At 37.2% G+C, this 22,470-nt stretch overlaps 1 protein-coding gene across 5 annotated transcripts in view; it reads right to left on the reverse strand.

Annotated features, from left to right (window-relative positions):
- LOC113494632 (innexin shaking-B) overlaps positions 1 to 22,470 on the reverse strand; it is a 55,921-nt gene continuing 33,451 nt past the window's right edge. For all 5 annotated transcript variants that reach the window (XM_026873069.1, XM_026873068.1, XM_026873066.1 and 2 more), the window contains exons 3-5: positions 4,850 to 5,069; positions 2,555 to 2,678; positions 1 to 2,464 (exon numbers count right to left, since the gene is read on the reverse strand). In XM_026873069.1, the coding sequence (XP_026728870.1) occupies positions 2,059 to 2,464; positions 2,555 to 2,678; positions 4,850 to 5,069 (750 nt within the window). In that variant the 3' untranslated portion in view covers positions 1 to 2,058. The remainder of the gene's footprint in view (positions 2,465 to 2,554; positions 2,679 to 4,849; positions 5,070 to 22,470) is intronic.

The raw sequence follows: 22,470 nt of genomic DNA on the forward strand, positions 1-22,470 counted from the left end.
TAATTTTCAATATTATTTATTCGATATCTCCCATGGTAACTCTCGTCTGTCGTAACATTTCGCTATAAATAATTACGTTTTGGCACAATATTTGGCATAGTTCACTAAGTACCGAGGTCAGTTGTTACTGTAGCCCGTATTCAGCGAAACTGTTGCAAGGAACGAGGATTTTCTAATCCTTAATAATTTACGATTTTGCGTCTTAATACAAATTGGATAAGGTAGATTTACGTTATACGTAGGTAATAAAGTGGTAAGTTACTAAAGTATTGGGATACAATACGATACGAGGATCGGAAACTGAATACGGGCGAAGTAGGTACGCTTCATAATGAAAAATGCAGCCACTCGCGGCTTCGACAACTTATTGGCAAATATAATACAACTTTACAATCAAACAACCTTTTTACATGTACAATATTTAAGTGTCTACTTAAGATGCGATCTCCACAAATGTTCAATAATAATAAAATGCTCTGATTATAATTTTAACAACGACCTGTCAGATGACATTTTCAATCATGTAAAAAATTATTTCTCGCAAGATTAAAAACATTTTATATCTAACCGTTATATATATAACCGTACCTATATACCAGTTTAATCATAAGAATTATGTTCAAAAAATACCAAACAACTTGGATTATATTTGATTTAATAAATAAAACTGAAAATAGAATTAATATTTGTGGAGATAAACATCTTAGATCAGCGAAGCCGAAACGATTTTCTAATTTCTCACGAACACAAAGAATGATTGTAACAATTATTAAACAATTTAGCCTAATTCTAGGCAAATTAATTTCTCTAAATATTAACAAGCTTGCAAGATTACAGAAACCTCTATCAGTTTGAACAAGTAATGTTTTTGTAAATCTGCAAGCAAGCAAATTATGTTTTAATTACAAAATTAAACCAGGATTTTAAAGTTTAAATCATATTAGACCTCTAAAATTCTAGTTTAATTTCTAAAATTAAAATATTAATAAGTTTTAACAATCGAAAAATCATAAGAATTCAGTCGCCTCATTATAAACTCAAGTCCGAGACACAAATAACATTTAATTACAATCTGTGAACAGTCGCGTCATTCCCCATGGGCACGTGTGGCAGTGTGGCAGTGTGGTTCATGTCATAACATTGTTTCATTTGAGCGCTACGTAGGTGTGGCCATCGTTCGTTTACTAGGAAACCGTCAGATTCATGTATTTTTAATTTTCAGCCAATGAAGAAATGTAACCTAGTCACTATTCCATGACTTGCAAATAGAGATTAAAGTAGTATTGCGTCCAATGCAATATAAAGGAAATGGCTATTCATTATTGTCGCTAATGTATAGTATTGTAAATAAAAGTTATTAAGAATGATTACGTTTAAAATGTTCTATATTTCGTTCGTTAATGTCTTTTGACACGCAAAAGCTACGTCATTGTCAAGTGGTGGTCCTCGCGGCGGCGGCAGCGCGCTCGCGGCTGACCGGACATACACCGATATTACTCGATCCCCCTAAAGAACAGATCGTTCCAACTAGTTAAATATCTCAATTACAACTACACTATAATACTTAATTGCTTTATTAATTATTGCTTTAATTTTTTTGGTCTGTTAAATCCTTGGCGAGTGAATCGTGTAAAAATGTATGTATAAAGTGTGCTCACCGAGTGCTTACCATCAGTATCTTACAACAGCTAAAGTAAAAAAAAACGAAGCGTCGATTAACAGATTACTACGAGCAGCGAAACTATGAGTAAAATAGATCTAAAAAGTATACTAGTACTAACGGGGTAGCCGTCGATGTTAACTATTAGAAGGCCTTCGATAGGATTCGTCCTGAGATCACGTTCTTAAAGATTAAGTACAAACTATTATTGCATGTTTAGAATTGCACTGTTACGATTTCGATCAAAAAGTATCGATAAAAGTAGTCTTTACACTGGTTAGTATTGTCCTGGTGGGGGTACTGCAGCGGGCGGCCACGCGGGCGGCTCACACGGGCGGCTCCATGTCGCGCTGCAGCGACGTCAGTCACGTGTGGAACACCCAGCCCGGCACCGGAGGTCACGCGTCCGGCACGCCGTGGATGTGGTGCTGGTAGTTGTGGTTCAGCTTGTTCGCGAACTCGTGCATGATGTCGCGGAAGATCACCGAGTCCAGGTTCTCGCCGAGGATGTACAGCAGGTACCAGTCGCCCATCTTGCTGCGCCGCACGATCGTGTCGACGTTGTCGCGCCGCACGAGCCGGAAGCGCATGCGCATCATGTACACGCGCATGCGCGGCGAGAAGATGATGACGACCCGGTAGATGAGGGTGACGAACGTGAGGATGCCGAGGATAACGAACCAGAACCACAGGAACACGTATATCTTCTCGTTGACCACGTTGAGCGGCAAGATGCAGAGCGCGTCGTGCCGCTCCACCTCGCCCGACGACCCGAACTTGTTGAACAGCGTGCACTTCACCATCCTGCAGAGAACGAAATCATAAATAATATCATACATTTGCATGCATCTCTCAACAAGATTCTCTATGTTAAGAATGTTCTATGTTTGTTACCTTGGAAATATGTAAATCATAGGATCTATGCGGTCCTCCTGATCTGACTCCATGTAGGCGATGACGTCCAGCCCGAAGGTCAGGAACTCTCCGTCGAAGAAACGGTTCATCAGGAACATTTGCCCTGGAAACAAATATAAACATACTTTAATTTTCTAAATATCATTTATGAGGCAAAAACGAAAATTCGAAATCTCAGACTATTAAAATTCGTTTTAGTACAAGATTTGCAGAGATAAAAAAATCACAAACTTTAAATAATGCTTTCAAATTTCAAACTCAAATTGTGTTACATCCAACCAAAAACAGTCTCACTGTATCATTACCATCAAAAACTACATCACATAATCAATAAATCTCTCAAGCAACAATTCTAAACATAAGACACCTACGTATAACGTAATACCATCAATATTGTACGCCGGGTCAAAAGAGCCACGCGACTTTATTTTTTATAGCAGCCTGTGCACAGGTCAAGTGTACACGGGCGCGCGGACGCCGGGGATATAAAACCGGCATTGTGCTGTAAACCTTAGTTTATGTCCGTTTTAATTCAATATGTTATGATTTACAATCGGTGCGGCAGGACCGCGCGTCACACGACAAGCCATTACAGAAGAACTGCTCATAGCAACACTTTTTTGATACCTATTTACTATTATTTGTTTAAATTTTTTATTGTAAGTAACTTGACTAGAGGGTCAAGACGATGTAAAAGCGCTTTAGCAGCGCTACAGTCACGAGTGGGAAATTTCAAAAATATGTATGGAAATGTAATTTCTAAGTTCATTCGATAAATGACTTGGCTCTGGTTTGTTACTTCAGTACGTTTTAGCGATTTAACCTATATTTCGGATGTGTAAAAACAAGCTATTGATGTGGTTCTTAAATTAATTACATAATTTAATAGTCGCTTCTTAAAAGTTAGGCACAAGGCACGTAACATTCTCAGTCAATAATATTATTTTGGTCAAAACAGATAATATTCAAATATCAGTGTTTTCGTTTACGATTTTAGTAATATTAAAGTGTGTGAGCCTTCTGCGGTATAATGACAGTGTGTCATTGTGGTCGGTTCGCGATTCAGATCGTGCGCGCCACAGATGCGCGCCTGATATATCAGTTAGGACATGTTTAGGTCCCACGGGGGCCCCGAAACTAGTGGTACTTGACCATACACATGAATATATATGATTTTGAGACTTACAAAAACATACACGCGCATACACCTACGCAATTCATAGGTGTTGCCTGTTATCAAAAAGTAAATTGATAATAACGATTGAACTCACACATTTTTTGTGCTTACATTGCAAACGCTGACTGATTTCTACAAGATAGATAGAAGGCAGATAGATAGATAGACAGGTATAAATTATAACTTATATCTTCTAACCACGCGGGCGAAGTCGCGGGCAACATCTAGTTATTGATATTCCTTCTTGCGACTATCAATGAGATCAGCGATAAGTGATAGCAGCGCCACGTCAACACTACTTGTTGTTGTTGAGGTTCAGAAACGTCACTGGCCGTCATCACCGTGTATTTTATATCTTCGTCTTATATGAAGTTTTATTTAGTCGATAGTCGAGACTGGCAGCACTGTAGTTTTACATTAAAACAGCTCATCTTTGACATTGAATTTAGTTAACGAAGGACAATCACTGTTCAATTGTTTATATTATACTTTGACCACTGCTTGTCTGACCCTTTTAATCTCCGACTGTCTGGCCCCACACGGGGAGACCGCGCGCACAGCATTATTTCCCTTGCGGCCTACTTAGTTTTTGTTATTGGAAACGCGACAGGAAGCGAAAGTTAATAGCTGTTATAAGTTTAGAATTACAACTAATCTTAAAATTAAAAAGTCGTCTGTGTTTTTAACGGAGTGTCGACTTAAAAAGTTTATTATACTGTGAAATAGAATAACGTACATATCTCATTTCATTTAATAAAAATATCTAACAATATTATTTATTTAATGTATCTTATTTATAACACAAATGGGGGAGTACTCAAGAATGGCGCCCAACAGGGGCCACCCTGTAACACTAAAAAAATAAACTATATTTAAACTGTAATAAATACGTAATTTTAACAAAATTTATTATACTTTTAACCGAGTTAAATAGTTGTAAAGGCTGAGTGACTCAGAAGACATTCTGAAGTAAACTTGTCGTTCTTCAGCGCGACGCCATCGCATTACGAGTTTCAGAGCTAGAAAGTCTTTACTTACGGTCCCTACGAATCTACGAACAACATTCACTTATCGATAGCATTTCGTGTAGCACTCACCTATAACATTGACAAGAGCAAGGCCTTCGCAGAGGTAGTACCGGTACGCCCACCAGTTGTGGTACCTCAGGTTCTCCCACAGGTAGTCCAGGATCAGCTTCTTCTTCGTCTTCTTCTCGATCTCGGTGCAGACTCCCACATCCAGGTCCATCATCAGAGCCCGGATCTTGCCCCCCTCCCACGACTTCCAAAGCCAACGGGGAGCGTAGAATAACATTGCCTGAAACAAATGCAGCATGTTAGACCTTTTTGTTTTTCGGAAGGCCCGTGAGATCACTATTTCGTCGTGCTTTCGTAGTTTCGGATTTCATCGGAGTCCGTCCCGCCAGGCTATGAGAGTAAGGAAAGTAAGAGTGCATCTGTGTTGGCGCAAAAGGATATGCTATGTAATATGTCCTGCAGAGATGGCTAGTGTCCAATACAGCAGCCACCGTGGCCAAAATCGGTCAGGAGGACATTACTGCCATTATTGTTAATACTTTGACCATGCTGCTGTGGTGTGGACAACATAAATTAAAAGAGCCAAAGTAAGTGAACCAGAGTACTATTGTACGTTCACATTCGCTACTTGGAAAAATAATTCTTCCGTATCATAATCAACAAACAAACTAGTGAATGCAGCCTCCTTCGTTAGATAAGGCCTTAAAAAGAAGTCAGCCAAACAAAATCAGTATAAGAGATATTTTTCTCCATTTCAACAAAAATATTACTTATCTAACAGATCGACATCAAGTTATCATAACAGAGAGAAACAAACTGACAATACCAATTTCAATATCATTCGAACTAGCTAAGTTCTAAAACACGACGTTTACAACTACTTTCAAATTTTACAACCAACTTAATTAACTGAAACGGTAGATCAATTTAAACTTTACTGTTTAGAACTTAGAGTTTAAACTTTCGAAGTTAGGAACGATAAGGCGTGAGTCACAATGAGTACAATCTTTTAAATGTATGGCAATAAAAGTGTGTATAAATGGAAGCTAAAACGAGCAGACGTTAGAATGTTCGTATCAACCTGTAGTATGGTGGAGCAATGTTTAGTGCTGCTGCCGTAATAAATGCAATTGCAAAAATACATATCGGAATGTTCTGTTAGGGCTGTCGCTGTTCTAAAATCTTAATATTTTAGGAATAGAAAATTGTATTAATTATATTTTGTTTACGACCATGACATCTCATCATCGGCCTAGCCTTTTCCCTACTATATTGGGGTCGGCTTCCAGTCTAACCGGATTCAGCTAGGTACCAGTGTTTTACAAGGAGCGACTGTCTATCTGACCTCTTCAACCCAGTTAACTAGGCAACACGATACCCCTTGGTTAGACTGGTTATCAGACTTTTTCAAGCTTCTGACTACCTCTAACGACTGTCAAAGATGTAGGAATAGCAACCGGGACCTACAATTTAACGTGCCCTCCGAAACACGGAGGAACTCGTTATGACAGAGATGTTCACCCATCTGCGGACCAACCGCGGCAAGCATAGCTTTTCCTGTGGTCGATTCACTTATGCGGTTATAGCTTAGCCACGAGCTCCTCGACAATGTACGCAAATTTAGAAAAGGAGCAAAAAAAATACACCTTTACAAATCATTTTGCAACTGCATATTCATCAAAATCTTTACTTCGAAGTGTCCATTGCATATTACAAAATTGACTTTTAAGTATTCTAAAACTATTAAAAACTTAATCTAATAACTTTCAGTGGGCAGCCCTGGACATACGTCAATAAATTCATCTGGCTAGACAGTATCGTAAATGGTTTATAGCCATCAGATATTATAGCTTTCAACGCAACTCCGCTCCCGCGAGACGCCGCACTGACAGATCTCATAACACTCATGTTTATATAAATAACAGATTGACGTTTATCGGGTGACGAACTAGATGGCGCTAGTAGATGCACTACAACTATTTAATATATTAGTACTACTAGTTTCAGCTGCCCGCTGGTGTCACGTAGAACATAAATTCGATGTGTTTCAATACATGGTTTGGAAAGCCTTTGCTTCGTTACTAATGCAATGCGATCGTGTCTACTAGCTTTTTAAGGAAAACACATTTAATGTGAGAGTAAGGGTTCTGTGAACCACTTATGGATTTGAGATCTGTGTTAAGATATGCTGCAGGTATTCGTTGTGATAGGTGACCATTTATCAGATCTAGCTCACGCAGTTCATACATTTATGTAGATGATTCTGTACATAAATAGCACCTACTCAAAATTTAAGTAGCTCATATTTAGACGCTTTGTATTTTACTGCACATACAGACGATACGATTTACGGGTAATCTCATGACCGTATCACCTACAAAAGCATAGATTTCGATCTCGTCGTAAACCGCGTATCGCGCACTCCGTTAAGCTAATTAACTTGATCGAAAACATCGTACTACTCAAAGCGGATACTTCGAAAACAATCAACAAGGCGTAAACGTAACTTGCATAAATTGCATTGCAGTGTCGTGTGCTAGTGCAGAGTGCAGACTAGTTGAGAAGCGTTCGTCCTGCATAATGCAGGGTTACGATCCTGTGTGCACGTAGCACATAAATTGGACATGTTCGATACTCGCCCAGCCTCCGTATTATCTATTCAATGGCCGCTCCCGAAATAAGTGAGCTTTGAGGTGTTTGCTGCGAGCCTCTGTAGCACGCTGTCGATGTAGTTTGTAAATGTTAATGGCGTGATAAATGTCGTTTATTTGGCTGTTTTTTTAATTTGTTTCCGCATTAGCATGTTTTTAGCTTTGCCTGGTTTTAAGACAAATGTTGCCATGTGAAATATTCGTGGTAATTGGGTTGCAAAACATTCAGGCTGTATTGAGAACCTCTTTCTGTTTTATTTCGATATCGTTTGGAAAACATTAAAATTACACTTATTTAGAGCATGTAGAATGAATACCAGATTAAAATACGGCATCTTTCTAAAGTAAGTATTACCCATGTAGAAAATACAAAATTCACTTATAAGCTCATAACAATTGTTTGCATGAATAAAACTGGCAGAAAAATTGCTCTATAAATCTTAAACGGTCCTTAACTGGAATACTCTCGTTCACGTCCAGTGTCCGAATAATTTACGGTAACACCGGGCCGCGATATCGCCAGTGTGTTTATGACCTAACGATTGACCACGCGCCCATTCGTCGTGCGGAATCGCCCGCAAATCGCCGCAGTGTGCCCCTGGCTTTACTGTCGTTATAAATGGCACGCCCAATTTATGAGTGTCGTTCACAATTGAAAGATTTTTTTCAATAAAATTTTGACTATTTTATTTATGTTGAAACATATGTCGGGCTTTTATTACTGGATTTAAGTATCTAGTTATTCGTTGATATGTAAAGTAGTCAATTACAATGAATGTGATTTAGACAGGTATTATTCACATTGTTGAAATGTGTACCAACAGGAGTTATTCAAGTATTTTTATCGAATTTTTAACATCTTTCTCAGTTCGCCGATAGGGTATCACAGTTCGAAAGGGGCTGAGCAGATATGTATGAGGAGGATTTTAAGGTTATCCCTACCATCAGATATTTTAATATCGTAAATATTTTGATTGAAAGTTTTATTTGCCGACCCTAACATAGTCCGTAAATGGCTTGGCAGGTGACTGTTTGAGACTTTATGGTTATCTCTACAAGCTTTATCTATAGATGCCTGTTTATGGAAAAACTTAAATATATTCTCTCAAACTGTTATTTCTGTAGTTCATACTAAGCTTGTCCAAGAGTCCGAGTGTACCTAATACCTACCATTGTCTTTCGAACGACATTTACACTCGACATGTGTGTTGCTCATCACTACAGAAGTACAAGTGAGAACAATATACGCAGTATACGCATGTCATTAACGTGTGCCGGATATCTAAAGCCAGGAAGACGTAACTCACTCGCGCGGTCATTACGCTTATTATAATTACTTGGAGAGGGAATAGTGATTTTTCGGACTTCATTTCCGATGCTTCTATGTATCCGATGTTCTTTTTTTAGGAGTGTTCAGTCTTGCTGTTGCGGTGGTTTTGCAAATATTAAAATTTAAGTGATATGCACAAAGAAGCGTCAGACTCAAAAGAAGCCTACATCACATATATAATTTTTTCTCCCATATGAAGTTCGAATTGTGTTTTTCCTTTTTTGTTTTAGTTTCCAGATAGTACAATAATTATAATCAAATAGAAAATAAATTAAAGAGGAAACTAAAATAAAATAAGCCGATCAAAAGTATATTCAAAAAATAATATAGCAAATGATACCTAATACGTCACTCTAACCATTTTTACTCTATGCCATATACCTATACTTTAAATTATTTAAGTTTGGAAACGTGCCTGAAGAATCAGATGTTTTCTTTCGCATTAGCTAGAATTTTAGTTATTTTTTCGACGAGTGGTCAACCACAAAGTGTGCCGGTCCAGATACAAATTGCTAGTTTTATTGTCTCGGCGCTAACGTGCGTTCCTGCGTTCAGAATGTGCGGATATAATGTTTGCCAGTTATGTAAAGATTTAGAGTAAATTAAAATTACCTACATTTATATCTCAAACTGTTGTGTTTAGTTCAACTTATCAGCTAAGTATGTCCATAAATGGTTTTATATTGTAACACACTTTCCTTCCATACCAAAAAGGCCAGGCATGTAAGGACTATCAGACGATTCCTCTTTCAAGTTAAACAATCACAATAAGACAAGATTTAACTCTTTAACATCATCATCACCAGTCTAGCTTTTCCCCAACCATTTTGCGGCCGTCCTCCAGTCAAAAAGAAAACTGCCACCTAAGTGCTAGTGTTTGAGTATCTGCCTTTCGAAACACGGAGGAACTCTTAATGGCGTAGATAGTCACCCATCCGTGGACCGACCGTACCAAGTGTAGCTCGATCTGTGATCTATCAACTTGTGTAGTTGTAGCATACCCACTATATTTAAGTATGTCACTTATAATGTTATTTAATTCTTATTATTTTCAGTTCTCTTAAACATTTTCTCGGGTAAGTACTTCAGCTGCGATGTTCAGTGAAGTGGTCTCAATTTAAAGCTTAAGATGTAGCCCGCGCCGTGTTCCTGGGCTAGCGCTTATCTCTATCGCCACAGACGAGTGCGCGCGCGCGTGATCAGCTGTGAACAGATTGGCATATAATACTTGTTGCGTTATGTTCTACACCTTTTAAATGTCTTAGACTTTTATTTTGGTATAGAGATGTGTATTAATTGATGTTTGTTGGGAAGTCGTTGTAAGTTAGGAGGTATTTTTTGGATGGGGAATCGTAAAATCTCTTCTTCAGCTTTGGGTTGCACGGAAGGGAAAGCCAGGCTTTTTCTGACTTAAACCCACTTTCAGGTCTCCTTCGTAAACAGGGTTTATATAAGAGATGAAAACTTTCGTAAAATTCTAGAAAAATATTTTAGAATGATACACCATATAAGGCAGTAATGTTGGAAAAGATGTTCCTCTTTATCATCCAAATCCTTCCGTATTTAACTTGCAATTTCTAGCTACATGAGTTCCGAAAATAGGACGAGCACTTAAAAACATAACAAGTTAAATTAAAACACAAGATTGAAACAAAACAAAGACAATCCTTCAACGCAAATCACACGTAATACTAATTCGTAGCCCTTTCAGCAAGAGTAAACACTCCGAGAACAAGATTGTTATAACACTTCATAATTAGCTCGGGTTACAACAGATTAGGGTTTAGCGAAGACAGACAGGTCCAAGATCACAGCTGAGTCACTTGGCACGCGGTGACAGCGCGCAAGTCAGCGGCGGAACGAGATTCCCATAATATGTAAGATGTTTGAAACCAGCAGAAATTATTAATTAAGCCCGATAATGAATAAAAATATATTAAGCGATTCAGTGTAAGTGATTACTTAAGGATTTGTCTGACTGTTTAAAGACTCTTTAAAGTACCTAAGTCTGTTGCAGTGGTTGAAGCGGACGGGACACTACATATTGTAGAGCAGCGTTTTCATAAGGTTCCGACCCAGGAAACAGAACTTTATAACTGAGGCATCGCTGTCTGTCGGTGTCAGTTCTATGCCTTATGAACCGTTGCTAGCTAGACAGTTGACATTATATGTATTTCTGTTGCCGCTTCTGTTGGACGGAGGCAGGTTATTGAATTAATAAAAATAAATCGCGCATAGGTTAAAATTTTTAACGATTACTGAATAAATCGCGTTGTATGAAATCCCAAAGGATTACAGAATTTTTTTCTGACATAGTTGTTTGGCACAACAAACGTTCCAATTTCAATAAAGCTTTAAAATGTGAACACAAATCAGCAAATAGTTAAACACACTACAACGGAAACAATTGCTAATTAAGATTTAAAAATAAATTCATTGCATTGTTTGTAAACTAAACAAATAATCAAACTAGTTGCCAAATTATTTCCGCTAGTATTTCATGGCTTGTGCCTGTTTCCCACGGCGGGCATACGTAGTTCGGTCGTGACTATTCCACGGTCACAAACAAAATGGCTTATGAAATATATTACCCATTAATGACTACAACACTATAGTTTCATTTGACTGTTAAACGTGTTATTTTGAATTTTCAACCGCCAAAACACATGAGTCCATTTCTTGAATGTTGGTAATGAATTTTGTTAAAACCTTGACAGCCATGTTAAACACGTTTGAATTTCAAATTCATATTTAACTTTTTTAATATTGTAAAGCGTGTATCTTGACAACTTTTGTTTTTACGTCATCACTGGGATTTGTTAAAAGATTTATTGCTTAATTTATTATTAAAGTAATATCACACCCACGCTCCGATTGTTACAAAAATATTAGAGTTTTAAGAGTTAATAAATAATCTTGAATAGGTTCAAAATTATGTTGTTGCCATTATATAAAGGCAAAGAGAATGAATATATAGTCCCATTTATATGAAATTAAAGGGAGATTTTTTATTTCCCTTAGAAATATCGTCAAACCGATAAATTCACGTTTAAATCTAGAATGTAAATCAAGCGATATTGGTTTCATCTTGACGATACGTTTACACGAGGGATTTGTTTAAAAATTAAGTCATGCTTCTCAACAGAAATATATTGTAAAGTTAAGCAGACTAGAACAAAAAATCAATAAATAGTTAAGGGCCTAAAGGCCTCTTACAAAAAAAACTGTAAGTAAGGCAAATACAATTATTATGAAATCAAAGAGGTAAAAACAAAAACGTTTTTAATCAAACATTTTTCCACAAATGAGAATACGTTAAATCCTAAATAGATTTGTGATGCATCGATCATCGCGGCTACACACAGGCAGGCTATCGCGACCGACACGCGTGATTTATGCCGCTGGCTGTACGCTGTCCAGTTGTCTCCCGCTTCCGCACTGACAGCGCGGGAAAAAAATATAAATGTCATTTATGTCATGACACCATTTTCTTTTTGTTAACTTGATAACTATTGTTTTGTTTTGTGTTTATTTTATTATGTTATGTGTAACTATAAGTGTAAAGCGTCTTCTTTTAGTCACTAGTAGCTAGTGCTTTCAAAAAGTGGGTAAGGTTGTCATTGAATTCTAGTAGAGAGAGAAGAATTCTATGTTTTTTTAATATTAAAAAAGAAAAGAGAAGGAAGAGGAAATCTATCCTTGTCCTGCGACATAAGGATTAATTTATTGAAAAGTACTTGATGTGTATTACTACCTATATTTCTCTTTTGTAAGTTTTCAACCGAACATAGTTAGCCCTCACACAAGCGCAGTTCCCACGAACAAACGCTAACCAGTAACAAATAATATTGTTTATCGCTTCATTACAATTTGGCTCCGCACGACTACTACGTTACTATGTTAACCAAACTCTTGCATAATTACTATTCGGTAAGACTTGGAACAATGCTTTTTAGGCAAGCGGGCAGCGTAAGGTAAATAAGGTCTGACCTGAGTTCCGCGCGGCTTTCTAAATTAGATGCAGTAAATAGGCTAATTTAATTAGCAATGTTTGCGTGCGTGAAGGGACGTTAGCTCTCGTTACAAATCGTGAATGAATCGTATCATTGTGGTATTGGCAACGTTGTTTTATTGCCCGTGATATAGATGTATTGTATTTGAAGTCAATAATAACAGATCTATTTCATTGATGATTGTATTTATAAGATTTTTGTGGTATAAAGATTGATGCCTAAATATCATAAAAGTTGACATAAGTCTTCGTAAAACGGTGATACATAAATTGTACGCCTTACGTAAGAAGATCTCAAAACTCGCATAAAATACATTACAATATGTGTACAAAACAAATTAAAGAAATACAAAAACCGGACGAGGATTCTGTTATCATTAAAATATCGCAAAATAAATATCAGGTACATTTCAACACTGGCAACACATAATTTAAACCACGCCCACCGCACACGACTGCTCAGCCATCAATAAGTAAAATAATGTTTGAAAAGTTTAAATAAACAAATACATATATTTTTATCGTAATTGCAAACAAACTGACAATAATATAATCAGAAACAATAAATCTGACTTGTGGAGTAAACGTTGCGAGCGGACGGATGCACCGAGGATGTTATACAAACAGCGCGTAATCATTATGTATTTGTGGTGCTTTTACGAGATATTCTGCGACTAATGTGTTGATGGGTGGGCGACGTAGTAAACTTTTAATCTGTACAAAAATAAAGCTAACTGACATGCCACCGTATTTAGGAAACTAAAGGGGTCAGAAACATACATTTTGAACGAGGGGTCTTTTTACAAAACTAGGGAAATGTTTATTGCATATACACCCTTAAATGGGGGTAAAGTAAGTATTAAGTTTGTTTGATTTTTTAAGTCATACCAATGAATCTTTATGGTTGGTATTCATCTTCCCATCGAAGAAGGATAAAACTAACCATGCTAATACCTATATTTAAATTATAAGTATTTTATAAAATGGGTAAACGCCTTTTAAAAAGCTGCAACCTTTACTTAACGTGCAGCCGACTCTGTCATTAGAAATAGTCGGAAAAATCCAGTTTACCGGTTTCAAAATAAGGCTGTGTGGATAATTGTGTGACCTACCTTGGATTGGCTCTCTAATCAGCTAAAACACGACACGGCGGCTTTTAAGCTTTCTTTATTTTTGACACGTAGTCAAACGGGAAAATAGACAATTTGATGATTCAAATGCTTTAAATTTCTTGCGAAAAACAAACTAGCGAATTAATATTTAGCGAAAACATGCTCTAAAGTATAATTAGGAGCGATATTACATAAAATAATCTTCAACATTATGTAAAGTTGTCATAATGCCTGTGGATTACAATAACATTTGCCTCGAGCGGGGTCGAATCCGTGACCCTTTTTAGAAGGTCAAATACTAAGACACGGAGCCAATTGGGTCGAATCACAACATGTGACAAATGACTACGTTTGTTTTTAATGAATTGAGAACTTTTTAGAACGTTTCACAGCTTCTTGTCGGTACCCTAGCCTCTGAGAGGTAACCTATACAGTATTATAAAATAAAAACATTATAAGTATTCATAGTCACTTGATTAATTTCGTTTAATTTAATAAACGCGGTATAGATTGCTGGCTCGCCACACGCCGTACATACATGTGTAGATGTGAGCGCTGCAGTTTATTACGTCCATTAGAAAACCAACATAAATAACGTCGCACACGAGACTAGAATCCAATTATTTAGCAGCATTATCGCGATTCTAGCCAAACCTCGCCGCATTGGCAACAATATACTCCATATTTTAGCCATCATGCCCCAGTATGATAGCAGCGGTGCCCGCGGGACCGGGTTCTAATCCGGGGAGTGCTCATGCATTATGCGGACGATTGCGCGTATCGCCTGCAAGGTTTCCTGCATTAAAAGCTTCTTATCTGTAGTAATAAACAGACGTTTTGATTAGTTTCAGAGTTTAAGTGATATTGTTCGGTTTGGGAGTGAGCTATATTAGGCAGGGCTTAGCAGGGCTTGTGTGGCCTGCGTTCAAACGTGAACTAATGATTAGTCACGGCCATTGGTCATGATTCATTGCGAGCTCGAAATACTAATATGCTTCATCGATTTGACAAAGTCCTCCTTAACTAAGTAGCATTTAAAAATGGCAAGTCTATTCCACGTTACTTATTGAAGTCAATTTTGTTCATTTAAACGCTTTCTATCATTTTTAATGTTTGTAGAAAATACACTAGTCTAAGATTGCCGCTTATTTCAAACGTCCTTTTAGAAGTTATACATGACATAACGGTTTACTACGGCGATCCCGCCGCCGACACATCAACTCTTCATTAAGGTCTCGTTGTGTTTAAAAAACCGACTTCAAATTTGTTTCAGTATTGCGTTTTTTGTAAAACTTTGTAAGTGCCCTTGAACATTTTTTTTTTCGAAATAGTTTTTATAACCTTTGTAGTGAGTACAGGCGTGATAATATGTTGTGTGATGACGTAAACAATGCTTAGATATGCTATAGCAACAATTGCGGTTAATCTGCTGTTATTTATTGAAGAGTTCCCCCGATTTCTACAAGATCCAGTAACTGTCAGGCCCTTGCCTCAAGCGCACGCTTGTTTGTTTAAAGAGATAATTCCAGTTGCAATTTAAAACTTTTCGATCATGTTCACTTGCGCTAGTTGTGGTTCCGAGCACACCGACGGCCCGATCTGTAGTGGCTGCAATCAACACTATGACTATCAATGCGCTGGAGTCACTGAAGTTGGTTACCGAAGACTCGGTGATAGTAGGAAGAACGCTTGGCGCTGCCCAAAATGTAAGTCAACATCCCCTTCTCTGCCTGTATCTCCCCAGCCTAGCCAGCTCGACAAAATGCAGGAACAGCTCAACAAGATTGCCCTTGACCTGGCTCCATTGGCTGCGTTGGTTGCAGACGTGAAATCCATCAAACTGGAGCTCTCCGGGCTCAAGGACTCCATTGAGATGGCCCACGACTCAATAAACGGTTTCTCCGAAAAAGTAAAGTCTCTCGAGTCAAAGGTAATCACGATGGAGAAAATGGCGGGTCAAATACCAATACTCCAGGAGGGAATTGACAGGTTAAACCGAGAATCGCGTGACAGAGACCAATGGGCAAGAGCTAATAATGCCGAGATCAAAGGAATACCGCAGAAAAAAGATGAAAATTTGTATGATATAGCACAGAAGATCGGAAACCTTTGCAACATCTCTATACGAAGGGAGGACATAAATTATATTGCACGTATACCAACTCGCATCTCCAACGTAGATAAGCCGATCGTAGTTGCTTTTAACAGTCGCTATACCAAGGAGGAATTCGTGGCTTCTGCGCGCAATAGTAAATTGCTGAACATATCCAATCTAGGATTTTCTTCGGCTGCCAACTTCTACGTCAATGACCATTTAACTCCCAGCAATAAGTCACTTCTAAACAAGGCAAAAGCCCTTGCGAAAGAAAATAATTTTAAATATATTTGGGTAAAACACTGCAAGATCATGGCAAAAAGGTCGGACACTGCGTCTACATTTTTTATAAAATGCGAGGAAGACCTTTTAAAAATTGCAAATCATCAACTGTAGTCATCTCACATCTATTTAGAACACTTGTGCACAGTTTGAGAACCATGTTTAACCTCTTTATAACTTTTAATATTCACCTTTACTTAACGTTTCGAGTGATTCACAACAGATTAGTCGAACAACCATTTGACCGTAGTCATCTACTGCAGCGCACGCAATTTACCACTCACTCGCGCGTATTGTACCGCGACATAGGTGCCATTGTTGCTTGCGCCCGCGTCACCGCAAACTCGAGCCGCTTATCTGGCGAATGTATTTTACTATTTACCGTCGTTTTTAAAAGTTATTGTTCGGTTCGTGTAGCAACTTATTTAATTCTACCTTTCTTGCGCATACTTTTTCTAATGCTTACGTTAATTATTGGTTGTGGTGTTATATTTAAATTATATCGTTATTTAGAACGTCATTCTAGCATAATTACTCACTACTCCTCTCTCGGGGCGATTTCTATCAATCTATACATAATTGCGCGTAGGCTTACAATCCTTTTATTAGCTTTTAATCTTTTAAATTTTTTCGTCTATAAAAATGGCCTCATTTGAATTATATTATCAAAATACGCGGGGTTTGCGAACAAAGACAAATATATTCAAACGTAATGTATTCTTAAATTCTTATGACATCATCGCGATAACAGAAACCTGGTTATTGGACAGTATAAGCGACTCTGAACTGATTGGTAGTGAGTACTATGTCCGTATGGATTGAGGAGCCACTTTCGATTTAAAAAGGAAGCTCGCCCCCTTATTTAGTAGGAAAGTAAATAATTTTGTAGACCGAATTCTGAAATTTGTAGTATAATATGTCTAAAGTTATGTAACTGTGAATGTGGCTCCTCAATCCAAACATCTGAATTGAGGAGCCACCTGAAACACGGAAAGTATTCCATGTATATTTTTGAAAATTTTGTATCATTTAGTAGCAATTGTGTATAGTGTCTACTAAAAATTTGAGCCCAGTACTGTTTATATTCAAGAATATAAAAATTAAATTTCAAAAATGAATCATCCTAGTTTAATTCATATAACATGGTCACCCTAAATAGCGAATTCGTAAGGAATATTTAGAAGTGATTTGTTTTTCAGATACCGAACATATACAATGTTGATCTGTGCATATGTATTTAGTAGACCGTTTATACTAAATGTTAGTGTCTCTGGTATTTTATTCCGTTTTGATCTCAGGTAGGTACAGTCAATTATTTATTATGCAGACGTCACGATTGAGGAGCCAAATGAAATGCATTTATTTATTAAATTCGCTCAGTCTACTACTTTGTCCATATACTACAAATTCGAACACACTTACTACTAAATGTCTTTAGAGTGGAATATAAATTGACCAATAACTTTCATGGCAATTCATGCTCTTGTGTATAGATCGAGGAGCCACATTTAAAAGTATTGTATATTCTTGAATATAAACAGTACTGGGCTCAAATTTTTAGTAGACACTATACACAATTGCTACTAAATGATACAAAATTTTCAAAAATATACATGGAATACTTTCCGTGTTTCAGGTGGCTCCTCAATTCAGATGTTTGGATTGAGGAGCCACATTCACAGTTACATAACTTTAGACATATTATACTACAAATTTCAGAATTCGGTCTACAAAATTATTGATTTCCCTACTAAATAAGGGGGCGAGCTTCCTTTTTAAATCGAAAGTGGCTCCTCAATCCATACGGACATGTGAGTACTTAGTTTGGCGTAGGGACAGAGATTACAGTAAAACTAAACAAACCTTAGGAGGTGGTGTGATGGTGGCCGTGCGACGAGAACTATCGGCTGAAGTTCGTTCCGACTGGTCGTCACCAGCCGAAGATCTCTGGGTTACAATTAGTTTAAAAAAGAAGAACCGCACTGTACATAAGATAAACATTTGTGTTATTTACCTTTGCAAGCAAAATTTGGGGAACACCTACGAGACACAACTGCGATCCTTTTCTGATAGTCTCTCACTTATTGTTAACTCAAACCCCGATGACACCTTCATAGTACTAGGGGATTTTAATATGCCCAATGTAGAATGGTCAAGTATTGGTAACTGTTTACAACCCTCAGGTATAACGGGTGAATCCCAAACATACTTTTTTGACATTCTTTCTGAGTGCAACTTAATTCAGTACAATAATTGTTGTAACAAATCCAAGGGAAGAATTTTGGACTTAGTTTTATCAAATGTTAATTTAAGTATTAGTGCCTGTCCCAGCCCTTTTGTTCCGGAAGATGACCATCATAAATCTCTTGATATCGTACTGAGACACCACTTTGAGTTACCATTAAAACCTTATCCCCGATTGAAATGGTATTATGAATCTGGGGACTACGACCGTATTAATACGTTACTGGACGAGCACTCATGGGAAGACAACTTGCTTGGCAACTCTCTAGACGATGCAGTTGATTTATTTTATAAATACCTTCAGAGTTTAATTACTAAGTATATACCTCACAAAACTATTTATCCTTCAAGCTACCCACCATGGTATAACTCAAGTTTGAAAAAAATACTTAAGGAAAAATACAAATACCTTCGTAAATACCGCATTTATGGCAACACATCAGACTACAATTCTTATATACTACTTCGCGCCAGAGCTAAAGCAATTGAGGAAGATTGCTATATGTTGTACATAACCAGAACTGAAGCCTCCATTATAAAAAATCCAAAAATGTTTTGGTCCTTCATAAAATCCAACAAAAAGGGCGCTAACACTATCCCCTCCAATATGTCTTTTGAGGGTCGTTGTTGTAACACAAATGATGAAGTTGGTGACGCTTTTGCGTCCTACTTCCAGTCCAACTTCCTTTCCGCTTCAGACCGAAATTTTTCTACCCCGTATCCAGTCAATGCATATACTGACTCTGCACTAAACATAGGCAAAATCACAATAGATCCAAATCACCTGCTTAGGCACTTAGAATCTTTAGATCTCACAAAAGGCGCCGGTCCCGACAACGTACCGCCACTATTTATCGTCAAGTGTGCCAAAGCACTAGTTAAGCCTCTGACGATTATTTTCACGCGCTCTGTTACGGAAGGAACTGTCCCCAGTATATGGAAGTTTGCGTATGTAACACCTGTATACAAGAATGGAATTAAGAGTGACATCAAAAACTACAGACCTATATCCAAACTGTGCCTCTTTGGTAAAATACTTGAACGCATCATTTACACGCAAGTTTACAGCACTTTTTCTGCAACATTTATTCCGCAACAGCACGGCTTTCTTAAAAACCGTTCGACTACTACCAACCTGCTGTCCTTTATCGACTTCACTACAGCAAGTATGGACGATGGAGGACAGGTGGATTGTGTTTTCACAGACTACAGTAAATGCTTTGACCGTATTGACCATAATATTCTTTTACAAAAAATTCTCTGCGCAGGTATTCATGGTAATTTATATCGTTGGATAACATCTTATATAAAAAATCGTTCCCAGGCTGTTGTGGTCAATGGCGTTGTGTCGAAGCGGTATTGTGTCCCCTCAGGAGTACCCCAAGGATCGCTTCTCGGTCCCTTGTTGTTTAACATCTTTATAAATGACATCCACACTTGCTTTCAGAATTCATTATTCCTGCTTTACGCAGACGACATGAAGATTTTTAAACGCATAGATAATGTCGGAGACTGTTACTATTTACAACAGGATCTTAAGAGACTAGAAAATTATTGTAAGATAAACAATTTGGAACTCAACGTGTCTAAATGTTACACAATCTCATTTACTCGCAAAGCCAACATCACGACCCACATATATTCTTTAAAGAATGACCAGCTGAAAAGAGTAGACTATATACGAGATTTAGGTGTTATACATGATTCCAAACTGACCTATGAGAAGCACATAGATCAGATAGTAAATAAAGCTTACAAGGCCATGGGGTTCTTAAAAAGGTCTTGTTCTCAGTTTAAAGATCCCAAAATAATTAAAATATTATATTGCTCCTTTGTTCGTAGCTCACTTGAGTACAGTTCGCAGGTTTGGAATCCAATGTATGACATCTATACCTCTAGACTGGAATCTGATCAACGAAACTTTACGCGATACTTGCAGCACAAGTGCAAAACCTATGACCCTAATTATGAGTTGAGATGCAAAAGATACCATTTACTACCTCTTGAGGAGAGAAGAAAAATATCAGACATCTCTCTCCTCGTCAAATTAGCACAATCTTATATCGACGCCCCGCAACTTATCTCCAAGATTAACTTACGCGCTCCTACTAGATCTGCTAGAACACCCTTCCTGCTTCTTAGCGTACCCCGTTGCTACACGAACTACAGACAGAATTCGTTCTTTGTAAGATGCGCAAAGTCTTATAATAAGCTCATCAACTTTTCTGAACTGGACTTATTCGTTACTAAGCCTCATGTATTTAATCGATTTCTAACAAAACATTGGTTCGACAACTGTTGTATCTTGCGCTAGTAATATCATAGTGTAAATGTTTATTGTTTTTTATGTACTAAAATACTAAATAAGTTTATAGTTTATATCCTTTTCTCTTTCAAGCATGCTCTTTATAGATACTTAAATGCGAAAACATGTAATTGGTTAATAGTTCCCTAATTTGTTGTTTTTGTAAGCTGTTAAAACTGTATGTTTTCCAAACCTAATAAAATAAAATAATAAAATAAAAAAATCCCATCATCAGATATTGAAATGGGACCACACGGGAAGCACAAGCTTTCAAATAAAAAAAAAATCATCATCATCATCATCATTTGAGTATAAACTTGCCTCATGAAAAGTACTAAAAAATATAGTTTTAGAGGTAGAGGCTCGTGAAAACACAGCATGTGAGTGTAGCGAGTAAGTCAGGTATTTTAATTAACATTATAACGTAGTGGTGGCCGCGACATCGTTAAGACGTGACCCCACATAATGAGACCCACTCGGTGATAAGCTAGGAGCACCTCTCCGATACAAGTACTTACTCAAGTTATAGACTCTATCTAGATAATTTGGACAGATTTCATTATTTACACTAGAAAGGAATTATGAAGACAATTGTATCATCTTTTCACAGTTGCTAAATATAGTTAAGAAGTAAGTTTTCACAGAGGATTGCAACTTGCTTTTAATACATATATTAAGATACATATGATGCCTTCTTAATTAACACTAGAATAAACATTATTATTAATTAAAGATCTTTCTCTAAGAGTAGGGAAAGAAAAATTCTTTTTTTTAACAAATTATACAAGAATTTAACTTTAGATTTTTTCGTCTGCCGTGTCGTTTTTTAATACATCAACCGTATGAAAGAAGTCGAATTCAACGTAGGCAACTTTCTATAAATACGTACAACGCTATAAAATCAAAGTAGAATAAAATATTTTGACGAACTAATAAATAATTTGATGGACATGTGTAGTACACACGTCTGGTAAGTCTGGTATGTTTCTGGTTTAGTATAAATATTCTGAGCATTGCTCTACGCGTCACAATATTAGCGATACCGGCAATACTTGGAAACTTTTCTTATTTCAACGATGATACCTGCTTCGTTATGACGTCATAAAGCTGTTCTTCCAAGTTTTACTAATAAATGGTGATATAATTGTGGAGACTAATTCACTCTGTTTTACCAAAACAATTTCTCAAGCCAAGACTACTTAGTAGCCTATTTTACAAGCTTTTTGGAAGATTCCAATTATTTTACAAAGTAATTATTAAGATTAACAGCAGCAGTGTAGCATTTGACTTGTATTTATAAATAATAATAAATAAATAAATAAATAAATAAATGCGGACAACATCACATACATTGTTCTGAACCCAAAGTAAGTTGCTAAAGCACTTGTGTTATGGAATTCAGATACAACGAAGGTACCACAAACACCCAGACCCGAGAAAATGTACAAATGTGAATTTTTACATTGACCCGACCGGGGATCGAACCCGGGACCTCAAGCTAGCGACACCTTGAAACCGGTGCGTACGCCACTCGACCACGGAGGTCGTCGATACAACATTAACTTTCATAAAACTTTAAATTTATGCTAACTTTAATAAGTAGTTTAATAAATAACGTACCCAACACAGACCAACAGTAAAAACGTTAGT

The sequence above is a fragment of the Trichoplusia ni genome, chromosome 5 (genome assembly GCF_003590095.1).
Source record: "Trichoplusia ni isolate ovarian cell line Hi5 chromosome 5, tn1, whole genome shotgun sequence".
NCBI lineage: Eukaryota > Metazoa > Arthropoda > Insecta > Lepidoptera > Noctuidae > Trichoplusia > Trichoplusia ni.